Source organism: Cetorhinus maximus, chromosome 1 (genome assembly GCF_964194155.1).
Source record: "Cetorhinus maximus chromosome 1, sCetMax3.hap1.1, whole genome shotgun sequence".
NCBI classification, from domain to species: Eukaryota; Metazoa; Chordata; class Chondrichthyes; order Lamniformes; family Cetorhinidae; genus Cetorhinus; species Cetorhinus maximus.
The window spans coordinates 734,032-755,941 of NC_135879.1; the positions used below are offsets into that span (position 1 = coordinate 734,032).

Below are 21,910 nucleotides of genomic sequence, written 5' to 3' on the forward strand. Positions count from 1 at the left end.
ACGCAGTTTCATAGATGTTTTTGGTCTTGGTTCTTGTCTCAATTTGTTTCCCTGTTCCCAAAATAAACAGAACAATGAAAAATACAATCCCAGGGATAGCGGAAATCCTGAAATAAAACCAGGAAACACACAGCAGGTCAGGAATATTCTACAGAGACAGGTCAAAGGTTACGTTAATGCATCAGGTCAATGAACCTTTATCTCAACCCTAATTTTAAAAACATTACTAAAATATCTTAGGGCAGAATTTTCCCCCCATCGGGGGGGAAGTTGAAGAGCGGGCAAGCAGAGGCGGGCCGCTATTTAACATGAGCTGGCCAATTAAGGCCCGCCCAGCCCAGTATGCGCTCCCTGTGCGGGGGAGGGGAATCCCTCAGCCGAGAGTGCGCTGTTTCGAGCATGCGCACGACAGAGTGACTCATCTCCCTGAGGCTAAGTGCTGCCTCGGGGAGATCGGTTCCACAATAAAAAATATTAAAAATAGAGAAAATAAATCCCTGACATGTCCCCTCATGTGACAGTCACATGAGTTGGGACATGTCCATAACTGTTAAAAACACTTTAATAAAATTTTTAAAACCCTACTTGAAGCCTCATCCCGCTCGTGGATGGGGTTTCATGTTTTTTCTAATTCCCACCAGGGCTCTCGGCCTGCCCGCTGACCTTAAGGTTGGACGGGCAGGTCCATTAATTACTTAAACGTCTCTGTCAATGGCCTCAATTGGCCATTGACAGGTCGGCGGGCCCACAGCTGATTTTGCTGCATTCCTGTCTTCCTGAAAATTTAAATGGGGCGCGGTGACATCAGGAGTTCCGCCCGACATCATCCCGCATCATTTTACACGTTGGCGAGTGGGCCCCGCCCCCCACTCGCCGACAGGAAAATCCTGGCCTAAGGGGGGAGAATATTCTCCCCGTTGGTGGGGCTGAGCAGGAACGGGAGCAGGCGCAGGCAGGAGCGCAGCCAATCACCGCCCACAATCGGCCGTGCGCCGCCATTTTACGTGGGCGGGGCCAATTAATGCCCCCCCCAGTGTGACGCCCACCCGGAAGCGCTGAGTGCTCCCTGTGCGGGCGGGGGGGGAGGAGGGAGAGTTGGGGCCTGCGCTGCACAGAAACCTCCCTGAGGCACTGAGCTACCTCAGGGAGATCAGTTTGATTATCAATAATTTAAATAAAGAAAAAAAATTTCAGACATGTCCCCTCATGCGACAGTGTCACACGAGCTGGGACATGTTAATTAATTTTATCTAAAATTTTTATTAAAGTTTAAAAACCTTCATGAAACTTCATCCCGCCCGTGGATGAGGTTTCATGAAAAATGCGAAGGCCGCCTGGGCTCTTCACCTGCCCCCCGACCTTAAGGTTGGACGGGCAGCTCAGTTAATTACTTTAATTCATTTTTAAATGGCCTTTATAGGCCTTTGACAGTTTGGAGGGTGCGCAGCCGACTCTGGCGCACGCCCACCGAACTGAAGATAGGAATGAAGGACAGTGACGTCAGGACGCACGCCCGACATCACCGCGCATCATTTTACACCTCGGCGAGTGGGGCCCACACCCCACAGGCCAACCCGAAGATTCTGGCCAGGGATTATTTGGAGCTAGAAAGATGAAGGTCAAAGGACCTAATGAAAGGATGACAAGGGGTGAGATTGGAAGGAGAGTCAGCATAATTTAAGCTGAATCATTTGGAATAAATGGAATCCAGAGCTAGGAGCTGGTCTGTAGCTTCAATTCCACCCTCCTTTTATGGGATCTTCCATGGCTGGCAAATATCACCATGACCACTACTCTCATCAGTTCCCAAGACCCACCCTCTCCAAAATGCATCATCGCTCTCAACCTGTTCCTTCAACAGCCTCAATTCACTTTATTTCACATCATTGTTCCCCCCGTGTGAAATAACAGAGCGGAGCTGATCATGGGCAACAGGCGGCTTCCTAACTGCCCCCACCCACTCCCGCCAAACTCGCCTGACATGGGAAAAACTCTGGCCTTCGTTTCTCAAACAGTGCAGCTAAAATGAAAACATCCAATCAATCTCCTGGTCATAACCATCAGAAAACATCTTCATAAAGATAATAGACAGAAATCAATGCACAACAGCTAGTTAACAAAACAAGCCAGTAACTAGTATAAAATGGACCAATTGTTACACAGATTTAGTAACAGTAGCAGCAGTGTGTACCATCTACAAGATGCACTGCAGAATTCACTAAGGCTCCTTAGACAGCACCTTCCAAACCCATGACCACTACCATCTAGAAGGACAAGGGCAGCAGATACATGGGAAAATCACCATCTGGAAGTTCCCCTCCAAGTTACACACCATCCTGACTTGGAAATATATCACCCTTCCTTCAGTGTTGCTGGGTCAAAATCCTGGAACTCCCTCCCTACATGGACTGCAGTGGCTCAAGAAGGCAGCTCACCACCACCTTCTCAAGGGCAATTATGGAAGGGCAATAAATGCTGGTCCAAACAGCGAAGCTCACATCCCATGAATGAATAAAAAAAAACTGACAAAAGGGTGCAATCACCATAATTTAATTGAATAATTTGATTTAAATATCCAAATCGTCGAATCCAAAACTCCAATAGCCAAGCTGTTTCAACAGGAAAGATTCCCCTGCCAAGTTTAGCTGCTACACATTATATAAGTCATTTGGGTTCATTAGATATAACTGTCTTAATTATTAGTTCTGTAATCATCCACAATTATATCTTTAAATTACATTCAGCAAATTCCACTTCCCATTATTCTCTTACACATCTGAGATTTTTCAATCTTCCCAAAAGCAAAATCACCCTGTGCTCAGTTCAGGGCTTTTAATCATTTTCTTTATCGATGCAGCATCTGTGCTTGGGCCCTGATGAATGGTCTGATCCAAAAACTGTTTAATGGAATGAAATTTACTGCCGCATTCTCTGGCATTTTCCCACAGTCAGCAGATTCCGATTACTAAATCCATCAAATCAAAGCCCCAGTAAGTACAGCTCAGAGAGCTAATCAAAAATCCACACAAAATGCTGCAGTAAAGAGTAGGATTAGCCTGTCACAATTACAAAACTCCAGTAGTTTTGATCACTGGATCACCTGCGATTAGAAGAAGCTGGATATTTCAGGTAATCACATCTCCAGGAGAATCTGGCTGTGCAAAGTTTTGATCGACAATTCCCAAAGTTTGTTTTGAGGCTGAAACACATTGAGGTGCGCACTCAGGGGTGAGTCACACTGGATGCCGTGTTGATCAGGGAGCTTGCATGTACAGAGGATGCCCACCTGAAGTATAGAGGTCAGGCAGATCATGACATATCAGCGATTCTGGAGCTGAACACACTGGATGGTTATAGCCTCCAGCTGAGAGCCATTTTCACCCTCCTATTGCGTGCAATTCTGGTCACCACATTACCAGAAGGATATGGAGGCGTTGGAGAGGGTGCAGAGGAGGTTTACCAGGGATGCTGCCTGGTCTAGAGGTTATTAGCTATGAGGAGAGGTTGGAGAAACTCGGATTGTTCTCATTAGAGCGACGGAGATTGAGGGGCGACTTGATAGAAGTTTACAAAATTATGAGTGGCATGGACAGAGTAGATAGTCAGAAGCTTTTTCCCAGGGTGAAAGAGTCAATTACTAGGGGACATAGATTTAAGGTGAGAGGAGAAAACTATAGAGGAGATGTGCGGGGCAAGTTTTTTACACAGAGGGTAGTGAGTGTCTGGAATTCGCTGCCAGAGGAGGTGGTGGAAGCAGGTACGATAGTGGTGTTTAAGAGGCAGCTTGACAAATACATGAATAGGATGGGAATAGAGGGATACGGACCCCGGAAGTGCAAAATGTTTTAGTTGACGGGCAATATGATGGGCGTAGGCTTGGAGGGCTGAAGGGCCTGTTCCTGTGCTGTACTTTTCTTTGTTCTTTGTTCTCCTCCTCTCCCTTCCAGCAGTTTGTCCTGCTCTGTGTGATCTTCTTTTGTTTTCCCCAAGGGGAATGCCTACTAATGCACCCATGTCTGGGAGTGACTGATTTGTGCAGAAGCTATGAAGTCAGTGAAAAATCTCTCTACACCTGCCACACCAATTCCTGCAGACATTAGCAACTTTAAACAATGCTCCAGCAAACATCCTCTTCTAATCACATCTGTTTGAAAGGACACCCCACCAGCATAGTTTCCAGGGATCACCATGACTTGTAGGTTAGTTGCCAGTTGATTTTTTTCTGGCAGTTGCTACAATTTGACAATTACTTTCTCTAACTGTTTAAAATAGGAAAAGTCTACAGGCAGGTGCTGAAAGATTTTTCACTGATTTCATGGCTTCTGCATAAACCAGTCACAGACATGGGTGCATTAAAACACATTCCAGCAGCCCAAAAAGCAAACGCAGTCACAGCTGGAGGCTATAACCATCCAGTGTGTTCAGCTCCAGAATCACTGGTATGTCATGATCTGCCTGACCTGTGTGTTTGCAGGTTCCCTCTGGGCTGGGGACTCTCATTCAAAGGCACTCAGTGATCAAGGGACCCAGCTGAGAACCACCACCCACCCCCAGCTTCCTGCTGACCCCTCTCCCCACCCCTCCCCTGCAATCCCCCTCCCACCATCACTCCCCTGTGCCTGGGTTCATGGTAATGCTAGGCCGCGGGGAAGGTGTGGTATCGGCAGATGTCACCACCACTCTGGTGCTTTCGATCAATGAAGAGCTGCCAGCCTCGAATTGGCTGGTTGCTCTTGAGTGGGGGAGTGCAGGACCTCTGCCCCCCAAGGATCCTTGACCCTGGGGAAGGTCTGCTGCTGCTCAGTTAAGTGCTGATTGACATTTAATACAGCAGGACTTCCCAAAAAGAGGCGACGAGGGGTTCTCACCAGCAGGCAAGACCCCAACACCTCCATTAAATACTACCCAATGCGCTGGACATCTGCAATTCAGTAAGGGCATCCTCACTGAAATCTGTCACCCCCTGCAACCACTACAGTCTCAGAGCAGGGCAAGGACTGCATGGTCAACGGCTGTCAAGGTGACTGTGGTGATAAACGTTTATGTGTCTGGTTCCTTCTAGGCTGGAGCTGGAGCTCTTTACAACAGCTCACAGCTTTTTGTTCACTGTTGTGTAAAGGAGGTCACTGAGGCTCTTTACTCAATGAGAGCTATCTATATTTCATTCTCTCTTTCCAGGGAGAAACAGATGGGCCAACATTTTCCCTCTGTCGGGGGGAAAGAGTGGGAGTGGGTGCCAGCGGGCGGGTCTCCGATCAGCACCCCCGATTGGGGGAGTACAGCCGTTTTAAATGGGTGGGCCAATTAAGGCCTGTCCAGCGTGACTTGCGCCAGGAAGCACTATGCACTCCCTGTGCGAGCCGGGGGGGGGGATTCCCTCAGCCTGGAGTGCGCACGAAAGAGTGCACAGATCTCCCTGAGGCAAAGTGCTGCTTCAGGGAGGTCGTCTCCAATGTAAAACTTGAAATAAAGAGGTTTGAAAAATTTCCCTGCCATGTCCCCCCTTGTGACCCTGTCACATGAGTTGCGACATGTCCATAACTTTTATTGAAACTTTGTAAAAATTTAAAGACCCTCATGAAAGCTCATCCCGCTGTGGATGAGGTTTGATGCTTTCTCCAAGGCCCACCAGGGCTCCCGGCCTGCCTGGGCAACCTTAAGGTTGGACAGGCAGGCCCATCAATCAGGTTAACTGGTTTTTTAATGGCCTTAACAGGCCGTTGACAGTTTGACGGGCACACAGCCAATTCGGCTGCGCACCCACCGAACTGAAAGTCTAAATAACACAGGGTGATGTCGGGACGCACGCCCGACATATCCCCGTGTCATTTTACCCATCGGTGAGAGGGCCCCGCCCCCACTCGCCAACCAGAAAAACCTGCCCACGGAGTGTGCCCACAGCTTTACTAGGATTACAGGCATCCCCATGGTGCAAGATGTCACTGTCTGCAAGAAATACACTTTATGGGTAACATAACTCTGCCCTACACCAGAATCAAAAGTGAATCCACTCCCTCAACATCTAGCTGTTCTATCACCATACACAGAGAATTATGCAGGTTAATGCTTGGTATCCTGGCAACAGTTGTAATGCTTTCATTCTGTGGCTGTTCTGCTGTGCCAGTTGCATTTGAACCATCATGACAAACCACTGGTGGCTATTGGGCAACAGGGGCTATCCACTGATGACATAACACTGGTGCACATCCCACACACAAATGCCCAGCATACCTACAATGAGAGCCATACTGTGTCACAACAAGTGAAAGCCAGACCACAGGTGTGCTGAAATAATGCTTCGGCTCTGGATCACCTGGAGGAACCCTGCAATACTCACTGGAACACGGGTCAAGATTTCCAGGTCAGAATCAGTTGTAGAACATCTTCCAGCACCTGTTCCAGCCATCATGTACCTCCCTTTTAAGTAGTGCAGGCTAGCTTTAACATGTGCTAGGCTCTCATGATTCTGGGCCCCTTGCTGAAGTGTGCAGTCATTCAACAGTCTGGCTGCATGACGTTGGTGCACTGCCTGCATCACATTGAACAGCCAAGAGTTAATCACACATTGCACTATTAGCACCTGTCTTTGGTGGCTATTGAATTTAGCCCTAACTGGGTTTTCATCAATTAATGCTCTGTGTCATCTATCTGTGCATTCGTAACTTAAACAAATTGTGCTTTGATGAGAAATTCCGATCCAGAGAAAGCTATTGTGGAAATGATCATGCTGGAGGCTTCTCAAGAAGAAAAGAATTTCTAACAGCTTAAATTTGAGGTTGTAAATGTTTAGCATCTGTTCCAATCTGCCAGCAAATCGACTAAGATTAATCAATTTGAAATTCAGACACATCCCTGTTTAGAGTTTGGTCCATCACACTTTCCTCTCTCCTATTCCATATAAGTACTAACTTACTGAAAGGAGAGCTGTGGGAATGTGAAATAGTTATATTTATTTATTCAACAGGTTTATCTCTCCTGACTGTAACATTGAATTACTTCTCACAATTTACAAGCAGAGATTGTTAAAGTTGTTTTTTCACACAATTTCCTCATGATTCTTACCTGCAAAATCCCAAATTCTCCCTTGTCTTCATATGCACTTCAGAACCCGAAAGGTAAAGGCATCACATAAATAATACCATTACACCCATTCCACTAATCACAATATCATGAACAAGAGCCGATCGGGGTCAGGAGGCAGGGCCAGAGGGAGCAGGAGAGTCTGATCGGCATCAAGGGTCAGGGCCAGAGGGGGTGCAGGGCAGTCCGATCGGGGTCAGGGCCAGAGGGAGCAGGTGAGTCCGATTGGGGTCAGGGTTCAGGACTGGAGGGAGCAGGAGAGTCTGAATGGGGGTCAGGGATCAGAGCTGGAGGAGGCAGAGGGGCGGACCCAGAGTTGGGACATGGGTGGAAGAGGGAGGGACAAATGGTCAATAAAGGTTCCAGAGAGGAGGTGGGAAAAGTGCAGTGTTGATGGTTAACCCATAAGGAATGTGATGAGATTTTTGCCTCTGGCATGCAAAGCATCATTCACCAGCTTGATCGATTTTTGGACAGTAGATTGGCTGACGCTGCAGTGGCAGCTTAGAATGAGCTGGAAGTTCAAGGCTGAACTGACCTTGACTATTGACGGCAGTGCAATGTCTGTGGGGGAATTTGTCTGTCAGTTAGAATCCAGCTCGCTGCACAGTTTGGAAACAGCCTCAAACCAGAAATGGGCTTTTGCTGAACTTTGTGCTGATTTCCATGGCTGGGGATATGTATGTATCCTTAGAAAATTTGTAAACACAGACAAATATGTCCTGAAAATTCATAGGGATTCTCTCAATTTTCCATGTTCCGTTAGTGAAATACTGCAAAATGCCAGGAGAAAGGTAATAATCTGCAATTTACACTGTAACTGTGGCTCCCCCTTCTTCCACCAAAGGTACAACTGGAGATCAGGAGGGTCCCTGTAGGATTTCTAGACCACATTCAAAGCAATAAGGACTGTGATGTCACTAGATAGCAGAAGTAATAATACTTCATTGCTCATATTCAACCCCCTGTTACTCAAGTCAAACTCCTTATTACACACAGTACACTCCTTGTTGCTCATATCACACCCCTCGGTTTGCACTGCTTATGTTACAATACTTGTTATTCAAATGACGTCATTTGTTACCCACATACCCTTATCACTCCCATAAACCTTTTTATTGCACATAACCCACTCCTTATTATTCATATTATGCCCTTTATTACTCATTATTCACAACATATCACTTATTGAAAATATTGGGAGAAAGTATATAGTCCATCAATTCACATTGTTAACGTTTGATATCAGGCCACTGGAGGGAATTAACTCTGACATTTTTCTTGAATCCTTCTTGTTTCTTATAGTTTTTTTTATTCTTTTCTTACTCTTTTGTTCCTTCATCTTTAAATGTTGTTCTTACTATTTTTGTACAGTACTTTTATGTCAACTGTTTCATTATATTAATAAAACTTCTGTTTTATTGAATGCAATTTATTAAGTTTTTGTGATTTTTCTGTTCCCTATTTTTGTACTTATTTCTTTATTTTTTATCTTTTGTTTTTATTGAGACTTTCTGTCTCAGTTGACTGCTAATCGCATGCCCAAGTTCCACCTGTTCTCCTTGTGTGAATACTCTTACTGCAATTCTTTGCCCACTACACATGTATTGCCAGTGGAGGCACATGTTACAGCCAGTTCCCAAGTGACCCATGTTTCTCCCCAATGATCACACTTACCTCCCAGGGCTTGTTTCATAACAAAGTCCATGATCTCGCCTGATGATTTTCTGTACCTTCAACTTCAGTTGTTACATTCACGTTACACAGAAACCGTCCTTAGAAACCTGAAAAAAATAGCAAAACCATTAATATCTGCACTTACCAACATTGAAAGCAATAATTTTTGGAATACATTTGAATGTGGAAATTATGGGGCTGTTCTGAAATCTTCAAGAACACGACAAATGCTCTTTTCCAGTTAGATTAAAGAAAGATTTTACACATGAAACTGAGTCACATCCAACAGGAAGGTTCCAAGCTGGAGTTGGTGTGTTCGGGGGACTGCAAACAGCCTTTGTCCCTGTCTAGAAGGGGAGAACAGAGCAGGGCTTCTGCTCATGATTGTGCACAATGATTCTCACTGGGCAAAGTGGCCATTGGATGAGGACAGGATTAGATTGCAACAGTTCACTTAATGCTGAATGAAAGAATAGTCATTTTATCACTATACCAGAGAGGATTGTTGGCACTCAGAAGACCAGACTGCAGCATGTCAATCGTGTTTATGAGAAGATTAAAAGTAGAAAGTGAGATAGTAAAAAGAACATTGACTTCTTGGGAACTCTGAAAATGCGGAACAATCCACTATCCACATTGTATGTAAGACACACAATATATACAGTAAATGCTTCCTTTCCTCATATTTCCTGCAAAGTGATAGGAATGAAGTTATTTTGTTTTGTATCATCAGATGTCATTGAACACTCTTGGTCAGGTGTAGCCAAAGAAAGGTGCCTCTATTACTCCAACATACAATTCAGCTTAACCCCAGAAAAGGGGTTCCTGCAGCCTCACCTGTATTTGAATATCCTGAATGTGAAAAACACTATCGAAATGCTGTACACATTCCTTCTTTTATTTATTAGGCACACAGAACCATTTTCAAACTCCAACTCCAAATGCCCATATAGAACACTTCAACTTCTCTTTGGGTTCTGTCCTGCTAAAGAGCAGCACCAAGCCAAAAGCAACTGTTCAGGGACGTGCTGTTGCTCCATGTCTTTTCTAAAACTAGCCAGTGGTGAATGGTTAAAAACAAAAAATACCTACTCCAGGCATATGCTCCAAACAAAGATGTTTAAACTAGTGTTTGGAACAGATCTGAGGTGACATTAACACACTTATGGGTAATATTGATTTTAGGTGATGGAGGCATCACCTAAAATTGATTCACGCGCTCAGTTACATTGCTCGATGCAAATGAAAATCAGAATGTTGTATCACAGGTGACTGAGTCGATATCACCTTCTACACTATCAACCGAAGTCAAAATTACCCCTAATGTGTTTTAATGTCAGAACATAGAGTGATGCTGACACAAATTACATTGAAATGATCATCCCGGGGACAATTACTGTCCTCTATATTTCTTTGCGTGGGTAATAGCATTTGGAAGGGTGGTGCAGAATTAGATGCCTCAAGTGGCTGGATTTTCATTGGAGGGAGGGAAATGTAGGTCGAGATTGTTCTGGGGTGTTCGGGATGAACCTCCTGGGGTGAAATGGTAATAAGCTTCCAGTTTCATGGGGTGACCAGTTAATTCATATGGAGATGAGATTGATGGCCAATTAACAGCCACCAGGGTAGGAACGGAGGTGAACCAACTCAAGTGTGGGTCTAATTTGAACACACCATGTAGCAGCCGTTACTATGGCTGCCTTTTGAGTGCTGAAAGTAGAATTGAAGATTCACATAAAAATTCATTGCAACAATCTGTTTCAGGAGAGCCGGAGGTCTGGAACCTGAAGAAGGACAGCCTCATTTTTCAGATGCCAGCCTTGAGGTGATGCTGGAGGCCATGAGGGCAAGGAGGCTGGCAGGAGGAGGCCACCCTCCCAGGTCAAGCAAGTGTGGATGGACATCACTGCCACTGTCAGTGGCAGTGGTTTCATCGGAAGAGCCTGGGTCTAGTTTAGGAAAAGGTTCAATGACCTGATATGCTCTGGCAAGGTGAGTGCAACCATCAGTTCTCATGACAGGCCTGTGGGTATTCACCCTCCTGCAGACACACCAGCTGAGGAGACTCAGGGTACATGCTGTTCCTGAATATGGGAAGGGCATGTGCACTGACCCCTCAGAATGGCTCTGAGCCATATTGCCACTGAGGCCCTGCCAACACTGAAACATACACCCTCCAATGAATTGGAGCAGCTGCCATTGGTCAAGGAGAGCAGTCATGCCTTATCACAGTCTCCTTTGTCCTGGCAGGAGAAATGGGCACAAAATGCCTGAGAGAGGGGCCAAACAGGCAGAGGGATTCCCTACCTGCAGATCATCACAGCAATAGAGGATAGAACGATGGGGAGGCGATGGTGTAGTGATATTGTCTCTGGACCATTAATCCAGAGACCCAGGTTAATGCTCTGGGGACCCAGGCTTGAATCCTGCCACAGCAGATGGTGGAATTTGAATTTAATAAAAATCTGGAATTAAAAAGTCTAATGACCATGGAACCATTGTCAATTGTTGTAAAAACCCATCTGGTTCAATAATATCCTTTAGGGAAGGAAATCTGCTGTCCTTACCTGGCCTGGCCTACATGTGACTCCAGACCCACAGCATTGTGGCTAACTCTTAAATGTCCTCTAAACAAGGGCAATTAGGGATGGGCAATAAATGCTGGCCTAGCCAGTGATGCCCACGTCCCATGAATGAATAAAAATAAATAAATAACCAGGATCGCAGACCATGAGGGAGTTGGCCCTGGCGGATTGGGCACTCATGTTGGGTATGGTGATTATAGAGGGCAATGCACTCATTAAGGAGGTGGGTCCTCATGTGTTTAGATACGATGACACTGGGTTATAAGCATGGCACTACTGTGCAGGAGGAGATGACAGAAGCAGAGGCAGCTGTGGTCAGTTCCCCTTGAGGAGGGAGCACAGACACGGTCCTGCTCAGCTGGCTACAGATGCAGGGCCTCTGGTATCTCTATGGTGACCAGACAGTTTTGCCAGGACAGTTCTGGCTCTTCACTAGGTGTCCTGGTGTCCCAACAGTTTCCTCAGATTGCTCAAACATCCAGGTTTTCAGCTCCCCTGAGTCCCTTCCCCTTTAACCTGTCCTCATGTTCCAGTCATGCAAACCCAAAAAACTCCTTCTCGCACTGTGCTGCGCTGCACCCTAGGAATCAGAATGCCACCCACTCACTGACCATTAAGCTGCTGCATCGGAATGCTCCCACAAGCTTCTCCCCTGAAATGGACAGCTTTTCACTGCCCTAATTGGTTCGCCTTTCAGTGCCCTGATTGGCCATTCTGTCAGAACACTCCGATTGGCTAATCAGGGATTCCATGGTGGAGGCTGGCAGGGGAGAGCCAGAGAGAGCTGGAGAGAGTCAGAGGCCAGTGAGTGAAGGCAGGGGGAGAGGGTGGAGGTCAGCAGGTGAGGCCATCGGGGGAGCTGGCTTCTGGTCCAGTACCTCCTCAATTTTAAAATTCTCATCTCATGTTCAAAGCCCCTCTATACCTCTGTAACCTCCCGCAGTAGCACAACTCTCTGCGATCCTCCATTTCCATCCCTTTCCTTCACTCCATCGTTGGCCATGCTTTCAAGTTCCAAGGCCCTTTGTTCTAGAATTCCCTCCCTAAACCTCTTTACCTCTCTGCCCTCCTTTAAGACACTCCTTAAAATCTATCTCTTTGACCCAACGTTTTGGTTACATTTCCTAATATCTTCTTGTGTGTGTCTAATTTTGTATGATAATACTGTGAAGCACCCTGGGATGATCTAGTATGTTATAGGTGCTGTATGAATACAGCTGTTGTGAATACACTAGTTGTGATAGCAGAATAGGTGCTGATGGTAAAGACTTAAACCATCTTTAAACAGCTTAAGTCAACTCGAGGTTTGAAGAACATATCTCAGCCACATTCACGCAAAAATTCTCCGCTCCTTGGTCACTTTCCAATCTCCAGTTCACTCAGCATTCTTGTGGCCTCACTAAATGATAAATTATAGTGAAACTCAAGCTGAGAGGGGCTTTTTCCTGTGGCATAGGGGCTTTGAAAATGGCAACGTTCATTTATTTAAATATCCTTTGAACTATTTGTGAGGGCGGATAGATTAAAAACATACAAAATGTTGCCATCTCTAAAATATAATGACCAGTAAAACAGTTTTAATGCCCTTTCTTCATAATTCTTGAAACCAGTGAAATTATGGATTCTGCTGCTGCTGATTATTTGTGAATTCAATTCTACAGTGGGAACTAAAGAATGTCGGCTGGTCTTACACAGCAGGCTATATCTCAAGGACCTGACAGGCCATTTAACCAATATAAATGATATAAATGATGTTTGTATTTATAAACATGGTTTACTTATTGCAGGAAAAGTCCCTGCTTGTTAGAAGTGCTACAATCCCTACATCACCCTTGTTCCAACAAGAAGCTCCTAGGGATCTAGAGTTAACATGAGCCCATTTTATGGTCTAAAACTGGCCTAACACAAATGACCAATTTAGCGTGGTCGAGTCCTGCGGGTTAGCCACTGCCAAATTGATTGGAGCCTCGTTTTCTACCAGGATTCGTAAGTCCCTAAAAGAAACAACTGGAGGCCACCCAAAAATGTTGTGCTTCTCCTGAACCCACAAAAGATCAGCAGATTGCTACTGCCACTTCCTCCTGATTGCATTCACCACCACCGCACCCCCCCCAACACCTACCAATCGCCTCCCGATCCTCCCCTGATGGCCCCCCTCCCAACTGTCCACCCAGATCAACCCCTTCCAATCGGTCCCCTTACATCTTCCCTCATAAACGATTCCCTCCTGATCATGACCCCCCTGCTGAATGTCCCCCACTTGAGTTTGCAGAGCTCCCTGAGTGCAAGGAAGAACAGATCAGCCCCAACAAGCAAGCTGTGTCATGGAAACAGAATGATGCCCTCAGCTTATTTGATTTATTGTGATAAGGCCCAAGAACAAATTAAGAATCAGTGCAGGGGAGGGAGCTCAGAAAGAGTCACATTAAAGCAGGAAGGCAGAACATAAACTGAACATAAAATAGAAAGTTTGTAGATAAGTAGAGGGGTGGAGGAGGAAATAGGATTGAGGAAGTGATTAAATTTTGTTTGGATCCCTCATTATCCAATTTCTGTGATGTCTCACGTCTCTATTCTGGTATTGACCATCCCATCTTTACAGAACAATGTACGGGAGAGGAAAAGGTCATTTGGCTCATTGTGTTAATTATAATCTGCTGTATTTGATTCAGAGAAGGAGCAGAATATTGAGCTCCAACACTATTAGCAAGAAAGAGACCATTGTGCACAAGAATCAGAACCAATCACAATTCTGTGTACTGGCATATCCAAGACATCCTTTAATGCTATTTTGTAGGTATCAATTTATGGAATAGAGTAATTCCCACAAATGTTCCAGAAAAGTTAGAATGTCTGCTTTTCAGAACTTAAAGGACAACGACAATAAATTAATTTTTGATTAAAAGTCTGAAATTCAAAAACTGTCTGTATATCCTCATCCACCGGCACAAAACACACCCAGGGCAGCAGTCTGCATTCACATTTCCACTGCTATTTTCATTTTTGTGTAGTTGAGAAAATTCCACAGCTGTGTGGCTTTCTATAAATAATCACCTCACGTCACGAAGCTGAATAAAGGCTATACCAGTATGTATTAAAACATTCTGTCAAATGAGTGAAAAAAGCAAATTTCAAACATCTCACATTGACTTTAACAGTACCATCTGAACTTTACAGTAAATGTAAAGAAGCTGATAACAAAGTTATTAACTGACTGAATAACACAAGCAATTTACAGCAGCTTTAATCCAGTGTCTGTTTCTCATATTATTCCAGGTTCATAACATACACAGTGATTTCTAATGAGCTATCAGATTTGTTCCTAGTCTTTTATCTCTCCCTGGCTTAGATTTTTCTAAGTACAATCTGAGCTGTACATTATACAACATTAGTGTACCTTCTATCGTTTTGTACTCCACTGGTATAGGATCAATTTTCATTTTAGCTTTCAACAGGGATTGTTTTGCCTGATAGTACATGTTTTACTTGATAGTCTTAGCACATGAAACAAGATACACTGCATCAAATCTCAACTTCTTCAATAGCACCTGCCAAACCTGCGACCTCTACCCCTGACAAGGACAAGAGCAGCAGGCAACACCACAAGCTCCACATTCTTCTCTAATTCACACACCATCCTGCCTTGGAAATCTATAGACCGTTCCTTCATTGTCACTGGAACAAAATCCTGGAAAACATGTCTAAGCACATGGACTGCAGCACTTCAGGGAGTTGCCAAAACACCACCCTGTCAAGGGCAATAAGCAGTGGTGCCTCTTTCAGGGAAAGCACAAATTCCGAGAATGCAGTTTAAAAAAACCTCTGCACTATAATCAATAAAACTGGAGCTGAAAGGTTGCAAGTGCCTGAATGTTCTATGGGCAGAATTGTCCGGTCCCGTTGGTGATGGGCATCATGGCGGGTGGTGGGGGAAAGGGGCAGAAATTGGTTTCACACCGGCGTGAAATCACAGTGGGATGGTCTGATGGTGGAACGTGAATCCTGCTGGAGGTGGGCGTGAACACAGTTTGCATCCTGGTGATGGGGTGCAAAGTGAGGCAAGTCTGGCATCATCCCCCATGTGTGATTTACCGTTACACAGACAGGAAAACACACCTGCCCAGAAGGTATGGAACCTGCTTGTTCACCTGGACATCCCGGAAGGACAAGGGTTGGGGTTGGTAGGTGACAGTGGGGAGGTGGTAGTTGATGCTGGGGGGTCGGTGGTGATGGGGGAAAGGACATGGGTGACTGGGGAGGGGATAAGATGGAAGAGCTGACAAGATACTTGACCACAACCATCATTGTTAAAATCAAAAGTGAGCGGATCCTGGTGTTGGACAGGTACAGGTGCTGGACGGGAGTGTGGTCAGTGGGTGGGGGGAGATACAGCTCGGCTCAGACGGACAACGGAAAGAGAATCCCAGCAGGTAGCATTGGAAATGCTCGGGACAGTGAGATGAGTGCGATGGAGGAAGGCTCTGTGTGTGTGGGAGAGGCTTTGAAGAGGCCCCGAAAGGCCCTGCCACACACACACTTCTCCCTCCAGAATCACTCCTGGTCCGGCTACGTGCAGCTGAACTGGTAGTGGGGGGGGTGGTGGGGGAGGGAGAAATGCAGGGGGAGGACTCACAAAGCCTGAAGCTGAAAAACAACATTACACATTATTCAGTGAAAGTGAATATACTTTCAGATTATAAAGTGACAAAATGTGTTCACCTGGACAACCACTTGTGATCAGAATTTCTTAACTTTTCGAGCACTACCACTTCTTCTAGGTGCTGCCCTGACATCCGCAGCAGGGGTGGAATCAGTGATTGGCCCTGTTGCCTCTGTTCACTTTGGCATGTATCCTCTGGAGAGCTGAGGCCTTGAGGGCCCTGGCTTGCTTTGGCTGCGCCCCTGTGGGCCAGCTGCTCCCTCTATGGTGACAGAGGGCAAGGTTCAAGGAGTCACAGGCAAAGGGGACTCAGAGGGAGCAGACAACCTCTGAGATTCCTGAGTGGGTGACCCAGGGGTATCCAGCTGCCGCTCCTCCTCTCTTCGGGCGCCCGAAGGTCCCGGCCTGACTCCTTAAGGGGAAGGAGCACCTGGAAGGACGTCAAGGTGCCTCATTTCCCTCTTGTGTTGCCACTGCAGGAACTCACCCATGGCTCCCGCGACGGAGTGCAGGTCTGCACGCATCTCTGCATTCTGCTGGATTAGTGACCCCATAGCATCTGCCATCCTTACCATGGAGACCACCATACGCGCACATGTGGGCACCACTTCATCAGAGAGCAGGTGGACTCACTCCTCTGCCTCACGTGACACTCTTTTGAGGGCTTCCAACAGCTCTGTGTGATGTTACCCCACCTTCTGCTGACTCTCCACGTTGAGTTGGAAGGCCGGATCCAGAGGCTCGTCATCTGACTCAGACCTGACAGATGCATCTTTCCTAGCAGTCCTCCAAGTGTTGGGGAGTTCGACTGAACCTGCCTCCCCCTGCTGCAGACATGTGTCTGTGCGGTGACCACCAGATTGTGAACCCGAGCCTGCTCTAGACCCAGGTCCCACCAAGGTGTGTGTCTCTGTGCTGATGCAGGGTGTGGGTAAGCACTGTGACGGGTCTTACAGGCTGCTTATTTCCCAATCTTCAATGGAGGAGGTGTCCTCTTGGCTGGAGGTGAGGACCTGGATGGAGCTAAGTGACTGGCTGGCTGAGGGCGTCAGTCACTTGGCAGAGCTCCCTGTGAAACAAAGTAGCAGCAGAGGCAAAAACAGGAGAGAGAGCACTCACAGTTGTGTTGAGAGAGGGATGTTGTGGTGCAGGATCCTCACATGGGTGTTCACTGCGGACCTCACCATCACCGCAGACACGGTCCACACCCTCACCAGTCAGTGCGATGACACACTCCTCAAAGTGAGAGAGGGGTCTGATGTGGGCCACTCCACCCCCCTGGTCTGGGACCTCTCCCTGTAGCTGTGAGCCAGCTTCTGCTGCAAACTGATGGAGATTGTGAGCAGGGCACATGTGAGTTGAGAGCGATGAGGTGGTTGATTTACCCTGGTGGAACAGATGAGAGCATTCATCCTCTTCCTGCACTGGATGGCTGACCTTGTCTGTGCTCTGATGGCGCTGACCACCACTGCCACCCCCTCCCAGGCCAGATTGGTGACTCTGGTGGACCACCTGCGGCCAGAGCAGGAGTAAAGGACATCGCAGCAGACTTCCACTGTATCCAGCAGGTGCCCCTGAGAGCTGTCACTAAATGTGGGGGCGGCCATCTTCTTTGTTTTCAGGACCAGCTGTCGCCTGGTCTGTCGATATGAAGTAGGCTGGGTTCTGTTGCGCCCAGAGCGAGGAAGTGCTGAGGTCAAGCTGACCCGGCAAATTCGAGCCTGCCTGCCAGCGATCCAGTGTGTTCCCCATGAATGTATTATTAATGAGGCCGGACGTGCCAGGAAGGGGACAATACCGTGTGAAAATCCACCATTGCAGCAGGCGGGTAAAGCCTCATTTTTCACACCCTGTACCGCACTTAGTGCAAATGATTCCACCCTATGTATGAAATACAGGAATTGTGGTGAAATTAGTCAAAATTTTAAAACTCAATAAAGAAATACCCTGATTTGATTTTGGCATTTCTTTGGGCCATGATCATTTATGCTGGTTTAGGTCAATTTATGCCCAGTTTGAGTGTGAGTGAACTCGAACAAGATGGGCATCAGGAAAATGGGTGCATTTTGTGGCTGCAGCCACAATAGAAACACCAACCCTGAAAAGTCTGAAATTCACTGCATTAAGTGAACAGCTTCTCAATTCAACTGATCAAATGTTTGATTCTTACTCCTAGTCCGACAGTAAGAGTTTGACTTTTCCAGCTAATTTGGAGAGCTCTATCAATGTACTGATGACCTCCTTTCCTACAAGATCCCATTTGACATTGAGCCATGCTATTAAAACTTTTGCCTCATTCTCCTCTCCTCCCCTCGGTCCGTTCTCCACCCCTTCCCTTGCCCCATTCCCCTCACCTTCATTTCCAGTCAGAGTCATACTCACTACTGGCAAAATTTCTAATATTGCACCAAAACAAACTGTCTGATCTAGTCTTTTCTGATATCAAGATGGCATGTCTCCCTCGTTTATAAAGTAGAAAGACGTTCCCCAAGTTACAGTTACAAACAATGTAAGACTACCTTCCCTATGCAATTCCTCAGGTGTGAACATGATTTGATGTGAGTTAGGATAATCTACATTAAAACACCAATTTTACCAACCTACCACCAGAGAACGTGAGCGCATATCTCAGGAACATGGGCCAAGAGTTGGCAGCTCATAGGATTTTCTCTCTGTTACATTAATAGACAGAAAATTCTCAGGCCCCTTGATGCCATGTCTGATTTCTCAATGGGTGAATCCCATTAAAGAGCTGTAATGTGTAAAATATAATCTCCATGTCAGGTGAGAGTAATGGTATTCTTTGAATTCAGGATTTTATATACAGTCAGTCTGAACCAGTTCGGACAAACCTTGATGTTGTCTTTGGTTCAGCAATGTGGTTGATTCTTAAATGCTCTCTGAAGTGGCCTAGCAAGTCGCTACAAAGTCTCAAAAAATGAATGAAACCGGACGGACCACCCGGCATCGACCTAGGCACCGGAAGCAACAGTGGCAAACTCAGCCCTGTCACCCCTGCAAAATCCTCCTTACTAACATCTGGGGGCTAGTGCCCAAATTGGGAGAGCTGTCTCACAGACTAGTCAAGCAACAGCCTGACATAGTCATCCTCACGGAATCGTACCTTACAGATAATATCCCAAACACCACCATCACCGTCCCTGGGTATGTCCTGTCCCACCGGCAGGACAGACCCAGCAGAGATGGTGCCACAGTGGTGTACAGTCGGGAGGGAGTTGCCCTGGGGGTCCTCAACATTGACTCTGGAACCTATGGAGTCTCATGGCATCAGGTTAAACATGGGCAAGGAAACCTCCTGCTGATTACCATGTACCACCCTCCCTCAGCTGCTGAATCAGTGCTCCTCCATGTTGAACACCACTTGGAGGAAGTACTGAGGGTGGCAAGGACACAGGTTGTACTCTGGGTGGGGGACTTCAATGTCCATCACCAAGAGTGGCTCGGGAGCACCACTACTGACTGAGCTGGCCGAGTCCTAAAGGACATAGCTGCTAGACTGGGTCTGCGGCAGCTGGTGAGCATACCAGCAAGAGGGAAAAACATACCTGACCTCATCCCCACCAACCTGACTGCCGCAGCTTTATCAGTAGGAGTGACAACCACACAGTCATTGTGGAGACAAAGCCCTGCCTTCACATTGAGGACACTCTCCATTATGTTGTGTGGCTACCACCGTGTTAAATGGGATAGATTTCGAACAGATCTAGCAACTCAAGACTGGGCATCCATGAGGCGCTGTGGGCCATCAGCAGCAGCAGAATTTTACTCGAACACAATCTGTAACCTCATGGCCTGAGATATAAATACTGTGGCTACAAGAGCAGGTCAGAGGCTAGGAATTCTGCGATGAGTAACTCACCTCCTGACTCCCCAAAGCCTGTCCACCATCTACAAGGCACAAGTCAGGAGTGTGATGGAATACTCTCCACTTGCCCGGATGAGTGCGGCTCCCACAACACTCAAGAAGGTTGACACCATCCAGGACAAAGCAGCCCGCTTGATTGGCACCACATCCACAAACATTCACTCCCTCCATCACCGATACACAGTAGCAGCAGTGTGTGTGCCATCTACAAGATGCACTGCAGGAATTCCCCAGGGCTCCTTAGACAGCACCTTCCAAACCCACAACCGCTACCATCTAGAAGGACAATGACAGCAGTTAGATGGGAACACCACCACCTGGAAGTTCCCCTCCAAGTCACCCATGATCCTGGCTTGGAAATATATCACTGTTCCTTCATTGTCACTGGGTCAAAATCCTCGAACTGCCATCCTAACATCACTGTGGGTGTACCTACACCACATGGACTGCAGCGGTTCAAGAAGGCAGCTCACCACCACCTTCTCAAGGGTAACTAGGGATGGGCAATAAATCCTGGCCCAGCCAGTGAAGCCCACATCCCGTAAATGAATAAAAAAAACTGTTTCAATTCTACAGTGTACCCATTACATCCAGCTCTGTAATATTAACAGTGCGAGAATCAGCAGGGCCACTAACAGTGAGAGAGTGAGAGGAGCAGTGTGGCCATTAACAGCAAGAGTTTGAGAAGCAGCGGGGCCATTAACAGTGAGAGAGTGCGAGAAGAGTGAGAGACCATTAAAGAGCATGGAGAGCAGCTGATTGGTGGGTAGGATTGGTGAGTATTTCTAGTCTTTAAAGTAAGAGTAAGGTCTTTAGTTTGTATTTAGGTCTTTAGCCTTTTTTTCTCTTTTCCTTGAAAATAGTTTGTTAAATATAAAATCGATACTGGTTTGTAAAAAAATTACAATAAGTTGTAAAGAGCGGGGGATTCTTCAAGTGTAAAGAGCAGGGGTACTAGAGTAATTCATTAAGTAATTAAATAAAATATGATAGCAATGGTAGGATGGGTGATGTGTTGCTGCTGCAGCATGTGGGAGCTGCTGGACACCAAGGTGATCCAGAACAAACACATCTGTAGTAAGTGTTTGCAGCTCGAGGAACTTCAGATCTGAGTTAAGGAGCTGGAGTCTGAACTGCAGACATTGTGCCACATCAGGGAAGGGGGAAAGTTAACTGAACACCTTACTGCAGGAGGTAGTCACACCCCTCAGGTTAGGTAATTCAAATTTGGTTTGTGATCAGGGACAGGAGAGAGTGTGACTGCAGGTGACGCAGGTATGGGGACCCGGGGGTAGCGTTCAAGGAACCTCGGCCCCTGCAACTGTCAAACAGCTACTAGGTTCTTGCAAGCTGTGTGGACAAGAGCAGAGACTGCAGGGAGAATGAGTGAACTGACCACGGCACCGTGGTACAGGGAGCCATTCAAGTGCAGGGAGGAAATAGGAATGTAGTAGTGGTAGAGAAAAGAATAATTAGGGGGGTAGATACTTTCTCTGCAACCATGAGCGTGAGTCCCGAAGGCTGTGTTGCCTGCCCAGTGCCAGGGTTAAGGACATCTCCTCAGGGCTGGAGAGGAACTTGGAGTGGGAGGGAAGGGATCCAGTTGTCGTGGTCCATGTTGGTACCAACGGCATTGATAGGACTAGAAAGGAGGTTCTGCTTAAAGAATTTGAACAGTTAGGAGCTAAATTAAAAAGCAGAATCTCCAAGGTAATAATCTCTGGATTACCACCTGAGCCACCGGCAAACTGGCATAGGGTAAATAAAGTCAAGGAGTTCAATGCGTGGCTCAAAGATTGGTGTGGGAGGAATGGGTTTCAGTTCATGGAGCACTGGCACCAGTGCTGGGGTAGAAGGCAGCTGTTCCGGTGGGACGGGCTTCACTTGAACCAAACTGGGACCAGTGTCGGGCAAATCAAATCACGAGGGCTGTGGAGAGGGCTTCAAACTAAATAGGGAGTGGGGGGAGAGTTCTGGAGAGGGGATACATAGGCTAACAAAGCAAAAGGATCTGGCAGCATT

General features: G+C 46.6%; 1 protein-coding gene across 2 annotated transcripts in view; it reads right to left on the reverse strand.

The window, feature by feature from the left end:
• Nucleotides 1-21,910, reverse strand: part of cplx1 (complexin 1) — a 214,669-nt gene that overhangs the window by 95,729 nt on the left and 97,030 nt on the right. For both annotated transcript variants that reach the window (XM_078541551.1, XM_078541461.1), the window contains exon 2: nt 8,758-8,864. In XM_078541551.1, coding sequence (XP_078397677.1) covers nt 8,758-8,788 — 31 coding nt within the window. In that variant the 5' untranslated portion in view covers nt 8,789-8,864. The remainder of the gene's footprint in view (nt 1-8,757; nt 8,865-21,910) is intronic.